Source organism: Lygodium microphyllum, chromosome 19, assembly GCF_053477565.2.
Source record: "Lygodium microphyllum isolate KBCC chromosome 19, Lygodium_microphyllum_v1.1.10, whole genome shotgun sequence".
Lineage (NCBI taxonomy): Eukaryota > Viridiplantae > Streptophyta > Polypodiopsida > Schizaeales > Lygodiaceae > Lygodium > Lygodium microphyllum.
Window position 1 is genome coordinate 32736995 of NC_141153.1, and position 10257 is coordinate 32747251.

Here is a 10257-nt window from a genome sequence, read left to right on the forward strand (position 1 = left end):
ACTAACTCTAACTAGGTATGAGATCCTCACACCCGGCGTTTTCCATGGCAGCTACCTCTTTACCTTGGGCATGGCACCCATCACTTGGGCTAGCCATAAGATAGAGACAGTGGTGACTTTCACGACCGAGGCTGAGTATAGGACTCTCTTTGATGGTACCACGGAGGCTATCTACTTAAGGAGCTTACTGGCGACACTCCAATTTTCATGCGACTCTTCTACCATTGTCTACTGTGACAATTAGAGTGCCATTGCCCTTGCGGGCAATCCGATCATTACACCATGGATGCAGCATGTGGGGATCCACTTCCACTTCACCAAAGAGCAAGTTGAGCTAGGCACCATTCGCCTAGAGTTTGTACCTTCACCAGAAAATTTTGCTAGCATATTGACCAAGGCGGTCAATCGACCCCAGTGCTTCAGTATTTGTTACCTAGAATCAGCTTGGGTACACCCTCCCCTACTTCTTTAGATTGACGGAGAGAGGGTGATTCCCTTCAGCTTTCCCTTCCAGTTTGAGAGAGAGCAACTTTCTTCTCTTGATGGTGATAGGATGTTGTTTATAGTTTCTTTTCGACACATTATGCATAAAGTACTTTGTAAATCATCCGCATTATCAAGATGACATGATTATAAAAGAACACTTGGACAAGAGAACAATGTCCCTACGAGGGCACTATCCAAGTGGCATTGTTGCACAGTATTTTGCATAAACATAATCACACTTGCATTGTCTCTTGCATAACTCCAATGCATTGGCATTCTATTCTTGTAAACATACATCTATTGTGCATTTATCCATTTTCGGTCTTTTAGAGTAGTTGACTCTAGATCCACCATATTCGAGGCATTGCACAAGCAATCTCCCATGCTTGCTTAGCGCCGCTAGCTTGCTTTCCGCACACTTTTTGCCTCGCCACATGCTCCCCACATTTTCTTCACCCACGTTTATCCTATTCCTTCGTCATCTACACCCAATAGTGGTAGGGATAACTTACTTATTTTGTAAAAGCCTTTGGATTTGACCACTAGTCACCCGTCCATTACCACCACCTATACTTTTTAAACCAAACACCTTTTTTTTTTCAAAGTTTAGTGCGGTTCCATCCGCCTTTGCAGGACTTGTTAGGCCATTGGGCAGCCATCGTGTACCCTTTATCCGATGTCCTAGCCTCTCTAGGGTGACCACTTGGACTCCCTTGGTAAGATAACCATCACCTTGTAGTCTTGATAGTCCATTGGACAGCCATCATGCACCCTTTGTCCGATGCCCTAGCTGCTTTGGGATGGGACGCCCTGGGGTAAAAACAAAAACACACAAAACTTTAGGTTGGTCTTTCTTTCTAGCTCAGTTTTTGGGCATGAGAGGGGTTGTTGAGCTAAAATAAGCATTACATTCTAAATTAGCCTCTTAATAGCCCCAAAAATCCTTAATTAATGAAAACCCTTAAATTGTGCGCCGTTTAAGAGAGTTTAAAACGATGCGCGGTACAAGGTCCCAAAACTTTCTATAAATAGGTAGGCTACCCTCCATTCAGCCCAATCTCGTTTTTGCAAGTTTCAGGCCCTCTAGCTTCACTGCCCACACTTGTTCCCAAAGGACATCTCAATTGAGACTGCCCAACCTTATCTATACCCATCCAGAGCCTCTTTCCAACTTTCATCGCACAATCTACATCGATTTCTGTTGCATTCGTTGATCAGCCACATCATCTACGACTCGTGACATGCTGAACTTCTACATTTGTGATTTGCAGTTGCTGTATGGACTGCCACATCATCATACTTGTGTTTTTACTACCGCCAACCTACCATGTCATCATACCTACGTTTTTGTTGCGGTCAACCTACTGTGCTTGCAATTTTCTCTCTCCTCTACTTGTCAGACATTGATCCAGTATCACCCTTGCTATGTTTGCTGCTATCAAGCATCTTGGAGATTGCCCCTACTGCGTTTCAGGATCCATTAAGAGTATAACACTCTCCCACTCATTACCTCTACCTCGGTCCTCAAGACACAAGAGTTCAGGATTAAATTCATAGTTGCATGGAAACGTGTTTCCTAAGGTAGGAAATGTACAAAACGGGTAAGAAACGTTTCTTACCTTTTTGAGACGTTTCTTATACATCAAAAAAATGTCAATGTCTTAAAAGTAACGTTTTGGCCCAAAAAAGTATATCCTATCATGGAAGCACCTTTTTTCCTTGTGAAAGCACCAAAAAGTAGCATTTTCCCCCTTGTAATCATGCCTTCTACCTAAAACCTTCGGATTCATGAATCGTGATAGTCTACAGCCCTTCCAAATAGTCCGTAAAACAATTTGCACTCCACGAACTTATGAGGAGCTTATAATGCCTCTTCAAGCTATAAGATACAACGGCTCATACTCGTAATGCAGCTCGCACAAGTGTTGTTGTAGCTATTGATGAGGATCTACTTGAGAGCTTCAACTCTAGCAACAAGAGTGACGAGGAGGAGACTGAGGACACTGAGAAGGACATTCAAGATGAGTCATGACTCATGATACATTCTCTAGGACTTAGAATTGACTTTTAGTAGTTTCCAGATTCCATTTCTATATTGAATATTTCACATGGTTCACGAGGCTTTGGACTTGTTTGACACTTTGTTACTTCTATGATTTTATTCATGTTTGCTACTTTTATCCTTCCCATAAAATGGTATTTAATGTTTCCTTTTAAATATTATGTTGACAATCATTGATAAGGATGTCAATAGTTATAAACTCAAATGTGATTTACAAATGGTCCATAACACTTATTTTCTTAAAGGTTTGATATTGTTTTCATGCTTATAGTGTACAATTTGATCATTGGTCATATCGATAATGGACAGGGAAGATTACTTCTTTGAGTATTTCATGTATATGTATTCTATAACCCATATTTTTTACTACGTAGGTAAGAAACGTTTTTTAGACATTTCCTAAAAATTAATACTATAGCAAACTTGTTTGAAACCCATTTCCTACCTTGCCGTTTTCGAAACTCCTAGCTACTATGGTACAATTTTCATTCCCTGCACAATTTGTTTGCTGCATGAGCATTGTATATTCAGTATTCATTCATTCATTTAAATTTACACTATGTTCATTGTGTCTGAGTTACCCTAACCCTAACTGTGTTCTATTGAGTTTATGCTTAATTGTACACTTTCATTTATGTTTCTACATTAGGGTCTTTCTTCACATCTAGACCGGGTTCACACTGTCCACGCTAGGATGACCAATATTTATAATGGTAATCAGCATATTTTCCTATTTTTTATGCAATCAGCTAGTATTTATTGCCCCTACATAAGCAAGTCCATAGTCATAAGTGACGCAAAATGCAGCAATGATAGGGAACGGGGGACGAGAAGGAATGTCTATCACTTGTAACTATATAGTCACATGGAGTGGGACATGGGACAAAAGAAGCTACCGTCCCTCCAATCCTCAAGTCCAAAAATGGCCATTACCTATGACTATGAATAGGTCATGCAATTTTTTACTAGTGCTGCCATTTATATGCAGCCCCCACAGTTGGCAAATTCATTCTATCTTGCAAGTTTCTAGCATACTCTAACATCTGAGTCATTCCTCTATCTTCGGATGCTGCCATCCATCATTAGCCTGATCTAGTAACCTCACTAATGCCTTGGGTTGTGTGCAAGGACTGATCAGTCCTCCTTGTATTCAGTATTTGTTCAAAGTTCAAAACAGATTTTCTTCCTTCATTCTCTTCTTTCATTGTAGTCTCTCTTACTTTCTCTCTATGTTCATGTTCCCTCTTTTGTTGCATGCTCTCACAATATCTTTAGTTCTTATCTTGTCTTGTATTTAGTCTAGTCTTATATCTAGATCTTGCCTTGTCTTGTATCATGAACCTAGTCCTATTGTGAACATCATGGTATTGAATCTTCTATCTAGAAAGATATTCTTGTACTCTGTCTTCTTGCAATAAAGAATTGTGTTCTTCTTCTTCAAGTTACTCTCTTGTAAGTTGTGAGGCAACAATCCTTGTCCTTGCCAAGTTCTTGTCACCTCATAATAGTTTGGTAAGACTCCATACTTTGATCTTGCATAGTTGTGATGGATATAGTGATGGAGAGTATCATCACCACCATGCAAAATATTCAAGAACTCCGTGAGAGTAATATGCAGTTACAACTGGACCCAGCTTTATCCAAGACCTTCAAAATTAACTCCAAGTACTTCCAGAGGCAAGCCTACATCAAGAAGACCCGCTGTCAACATCCTGTAGCCACCCTCCTAGCTACAAGAAGGAGCCAAAGATTAGCCTACTTGAAAAGTTCAATCGAATGAGATTAAAGTTCTGAGGCTCTTTACAGCAAATGTGGTTGTTCATGTGCATGCAACCCGAACGCTATCCTAATGATGCTCCTCAAGTGTGGGACTTATCAATATACTCCTCTCAAGTACATCCCTCTCTTGGTTTGCACTCTTACTCAAGAAAAAATCTTCTATACCTCATGATTTCAAAACTTTTATTCAAAAATTCTCAGCCATCTTTGGAGATACTCATAGAGCTAGAGTTTTTGAGACAAAATGAGAAGTCTACAACAAGGATCTAGACCAGCATTAGTTTATGTATTTGAATTCCAGCAACTCACTCGTAATACGATTTTCAAGAGGATTATTTTATTAGCCAATTTCATTAGGGATTGAATGATTATGTGAAGGATCTTCAATTGACAATGCTAAAAGTTCATACATTGACTTCATTTCTCAAGCAATAGAGTATGCTAATCACCTATTGAGAGACACCAAGAAAAGTACCATGGGGCATCATTAAGCCTAAATACCATGACAACAATGACCTCCTAAGGGAAACAAGAAATCGATGTTGAGCTTGACTCGGCTCGATTCAAGGCATTGTTAGATTAAGAGAAGCAACAACAACGCGCTCTTGGATAATGTTTGTATTGTGGAGAACCTAGGCATATTGCTCAACGTTGTCATAATAAGAAACTATAAATACAAAGGTCTACAGTGCATGGCAAAACCAACAAGACAAACCGGATGCTTTGTCCTAACACTCCTATCTTGCACCTAAGAAAGGAGATATAATTCATGACCCACAGGATTCTATTCTCTTAAAATCTGAGCAACTCCAACTTTGTGCAATGAGAGGCAAAGCTCCAAAAGATCCTGCCTTCCTTCTACAAGTCAAGAAAAAACTTTTCAAGGATCACTTTGCCCAAAATATTAGGCAAAAAAATTCAAGGGAATACAAATGTTGAAGAGTTCCAAGAAATTACAGGTCTTCTCTATTATCAAGAGCTACTATATCTCCTTCTCTGTTTGTACCATGTTCACTTTCCTTTCCATTGCACACTCTCTGTTGAGCCAAAAATGCATTAGCATGACTTAAGCAACCCCAAAACATGCTTAATTAGTGAAGCAAAAAGAAACGTGATCCTAGAGAGTTATTGTGTCCCACATGCAAAACCCTAATTTGGGTGTCCCAAACTTTCTATAATAAGCATGCAGCCCACCACTCTCCCTTAATCTCCTGTTTGCAGATTTCAAGTCTTTCAGCTTACAAGGTTTGCCATCCCAATCATAGTAACATGGAACAGGTTTTGGGGACGCGAACAAGAACGGGAACGGAGACGGGAACAAGAGTTGCTATCCCCTGTTACCATGAGAGGGTGCTCTAACATGAGGACGGGACTGGGACAGTATTGAGACAGGATGGGACTGAGAGGGAAGCCAGAAAATGGCCATCCCATGCTAGCATGGTCCCAATAAACACTGGCATCCACTTACACCACAAAGGGCTTATTCAGATTCACTATCTGGAACATTAGTGCAGATGTCACTAGCCACTTCAATGTCTGAAAACATTGATCAAGCTCCTCTTTCTTCATCATATACAGCAGTCATTATCACTCATGTGCTCAGTATTGCTACAGGCTGTGATGTACATTGCTGCAGGGGACACATGAAAGCACACTATCATAAAAAAAGAAGAGTCTGATTGCATTGTCTGTCAATTGGCAGTCGTCGCTTCTTCATTAGGTTTGATGCAGAAAACTTTTGTAAACTTCCTATCTTGTTGCTAATGGTAAAGAGTAACTATGTACCTGTTGCTTATTTATCTTTTCAGCTGTAACTCTCTGCCACTCCTGATAAAGAGTGAGCAGTGCAGCTGTTGTTGTGAGATCCAGAGAACCTGGATGAAAATGGTAGAAAGACAAAAACACGTTTCAAAGAACACCATAAAAAGTGCTTCTAACAATCCCTGCATGCTTTTCTGAACATCACCAATGGACGGCCTTGCAAATTTACCATGTTCGCCAGAATGAGAGAGTGATGAAGGCCGCCTTAGAAGCAGGTCTTTCAGGGTGCTTTCAACTGGCACTGATTTCAGTATAGGCGTGGCCTACAGTATGAGACATCAGGTTAGGTGCTGCATCAGAAGTATGTGCAAATGCCTGTTTCGGAAATCCTTTTGCCAAACACTCTTACTAATGTTTCGAGGTTCATTGCTGATGCCTATAAGTAATTATTAGGGGGGATTGTGATCTGTTTGTCAGAAACTCAGCTTACTGTACTAATTCCTGCAATTGCTGAGATTTAAAGAATCCTCACGATTTCCAGCGCTTTAAGTTTTTGAAGAAAAGGATCAGCTTCTTCAATCCTGCCAGACACAACGGTGATGCCATCGCTAGGTTCCTGCGCATGTTATCGTCCAGCATTAACTCCGCGCTCGCACAAAGATGCCTATACAGAGAGAGAACTACGGGAGAAGCACGAGCACTCACTGACTCGGAAGAACCAGCGTGCCTGGAGTCTGCGATGCCCATCTCAGCGCTCTGGCATTCAGAGGACTAAATTGATATTAGTGATCTTTCTACATCAAATATGACGTGGATCAAGGCTAACATACCACAACGTGATACGGAATCCGGATCCCTCATATTGAGAGACCACTAACATAAGGAACTACTAGGAAACTAGGTTGACACTTTAAGCTAAGTAAAGGAGTATGACGTTTCATATGTAATTCTTGCATGTTTATTATGTAGTAATTTTATTGATGGTGTTTAGATATGTGACTTGTTTTAAAGTGAAGTATATTTGTAAATAAGATTTAGCGTTGTTAAAATACATGGAAAATTTCGAAAGGAGAATATACGTGTATAATTTGAGTTAATGATTGTAAGTTTGAACATCCGCATTTTTTTTGCTATGTTAAATGAGGTTTCTTCTTTTTAAAAAATAATAATTGTTACATCTTGCTAGGTGTTTGTGTAGGTTGTTATACCCTGTCACACATTTGCATTTTTCTTACGGATGGTAACCTGCTCAAAATTCTTAGCCTTGTCTATGCTAGCAACTATTAATTCCTCGAAGTTATCCTCGAACAGCTTGAATGTTTCTATGTCTTTCTTCATTTTCTTGATGTGATTTCTTCAGTGTTGTTGAATTATTTTCTCAATGTTGGTCATATGTCCTACGTACTCCTTGACGTTTTTCTTACATCTTATGATGTAGATGAAGTACTTGTTTTTGTGTCTCTATGTTGGCGCTTTTGGACTTGCTCGTGGGTTTTGGTTGCAGATAGTGCCCGATGATATGAAAGTACTTGGGCTGGTGGTAGGACTTGCAAATGGTGCCAGATAATACAGAAGTACTTAAGCTAGTGGCAAGACTTGCAGTGGTTGAGGCTGCAAGTTTAGCACTGGCTGAAGTTTGGTTTCTTCTGGGTTTGCTTTTGTGTGGATTTCTACGAGAAAAGTTGATATTATTAGTTTTTTTTAAATGTTTGAGAAGAAGTCGTATTTAAGAACTTGCTTGTTACATAGATTATGTTATTGAATGGATCTGAGTTGGAATCGTGTTTTTGGGTGTAAACCTCTCTACACAATAGGTATGTGACCTTCTCAATCGTTATTGTAGGATTGTCATGACCATGATTGTAGTGTGTTTTTTGCATGTAATCTTCTAGTATGTCCTTGCCTTCATTTTTTATGACTTCTATTAAATTGGTTAAGTGAGATGTTAAATTCATAATGTAGCACCTCAATTGGGTATGTTTTGATACCGTTTGTTCTTCTGTCCATAAGCACTTGGGCCATGATTGTAGATCTGGAAGGCCAATGATACACAAATTTCTTCTTTCGATTACGCGGGAGAGCATTACGTAGACTAGTCTAGTCGTGAACACGCTTCTTATGTGTAGAAGTACTTTTTGGTTGACTATGGCTCCTTGTGATTTGTGATCAATGATCTTATCAAAAGTAACAACCACAGTAAATGTAAGTACGGATTTTTGTATGTTTCACGTGACGATCCAAAACCAACAATACACCCTGAAACTGAACAATATATCTACTACCATCCTAGAGATGAGCACCAAAATGTTGTGACATATCACCCAATGATACTGCTCTTCTAGGGGGCATACATGAATATTCAATGAGTAACAAACTCTTCTGTCTCTTACTACCTACTCAAGTACGCAATGAAGACAGAGCCGATCAGAAAGTTAAGCATCCATATAGAAGATGCCAAGAGACTAAGACTGCAAGGCCTAGACTCAAACAAGCAAAAAGTAATTTGTGTTGCAATATTATGCAAGCCAGTGTCACCCATCGAAGCGGCATTAAATTGCATGTAGATCTTGATACTCATATGAAGCAAGTCTACCAAGTACATCAACAATTTCTTTGCACAAATACAACAATAGAAGCTCATAAGGGCAAGGAATATCATCATGCATCTTGTAGACCTTTACTATGCCAGGCTATCGAGCTTAGAGAATGTAACATTCTATCACTACCACATAAACTACAGCATCACCAAAGCCACCACTGTATCTAATCTCGAACCCACTCTCTGCGACGCTTATGGCAATACCATGGAGCAACATACTAGATTGGTACGATTCACTAATTTTCACCCATGCCACCAAACTGAAGTTTCCTCTTTAACACATTACTAGAACAAACAAGCATTAGATTAGGGAGCAAACTAATATGTGCCAAGAACTCGGCACAATCATACTACATTGAGTGCCAACTCAGTGGTCTTGTGGCCAATGAGAAAGACCTTGAAGTGTTCATCATAAACTACATGCAAAGAAACTTGCTTGCCTCAAACCGAATCCACCAATTGATGAACATGATTATTCAAAAGATCTCTTTCATCAAAGACAACCTAGCGACATTCACAATACCTCCAGTAGCTTCTGACTATGAAAGTATCATTGCATCAATATGGATAAAGATGTTACAACTCACAAAAGAGTTACGAATGATTCTTGATAGCACTCTAACAACAAAACAACAAGCTGTCTACAACCACCTCATCGATGTGACATAGGGCCTACATATTATCAGTGGCACACTAAGTAGTGGGAAGAGCTTCCTCATATGTTACTCCAATTACAACCTCATTTCTAGGAATAAGAGCATACTACTGACAGCGAGCATAAGAGTAGCTACAACTAGACTATGCATCTTATCCACCACAATCCACTACCAATTCAAGGTACCAATACATGCACATCAATATCTAGTATAGTTGCAAGAGACAGACTAATGCTACATTGCAATAAGAGAAGCTAGCACAATCATCATTGATGAGATGTCCATGTTATTAAGGACAACATTCGATATAATAGTGCACTAGATAGTGAGCGACTACCAAAGCTCGTTGCTTAGTCCATTTAACAAGAAACTTGTGATACTATTTGGCGATCTTGCACAGTTACCGCCTATCTACAACCATCAAATCAAGCTTTGCAAACAATGCCACATCACCTCCTCATTGTACTGGGCACATGGAAAGCAACATACTCTCCAAATGCATGCGACCTCCCATTCCTACAATTTCTACAAGTGATCAAGCATTGTTATCCAACAAAGTGAGAGATACATGAATGCTTACATCAATGCAAAAACAACAATTATATGCACACACAAGGAAGATGTTCACAACTATAACAAAGCAGATTCTACATAAATACTACATAGACAGCACTTATGAATTTGCTTTGCCATGACGAGGGCTCTTGGTTTTCTTGTTGAATTGCACTGATCATTATTGGATGGAATATACACGCATATCTTGTTTGTCGTATTTGCAACATCTGCCTCATGTAGCCATAGGATCACAGAGGTGCATGTAAGGAGCCCCTATGTTAGATCTCATACCTAATGACATGGTGTTAGACGCACCTAATGCAAGCAACTCTACCAAGAATGTAATGGTTGAAGAAAAG

General features: G+C 39.6%; 1 protein-coding gene across 2 annotated transcripts in view; it reads right to left on the bottom strand.

Annotated features, from left to right (window-relative positions):
* Window positions 1-6947, bottom strand: part of LOC148019717 (uncharacterized) — a 39098-nt gene extending 32151 nt beyond the window's left edge. For both annotated transcript variants that reach the window (XM_087700822.1, XM_087700821.1), the window contains exons 1-4: window positions 6794-6947; window positions 6621-6704; window positions 6318-6411; window positions 6113-6201 (exon numbers count right to left, since the gene is read on the bottom strand). In XM_087700822.1, coding sequence (XP_087556948.1) covers window positions 6113-6201; window positions 6318-6411; window positions 6621-6704; window positions 6794-6835 — 309 coding nt within the window. In that variant the 5' untranslated portion in view covers window positions 6836-6947. The remainder of the gene's footprint in view (window positions 1-6112; window positions 6202-6317; window positions 6412-6620; window positions 6705-6793) is intronic.
* Window positions 6948-10257: the final 3310 nt, after the last annotated feature.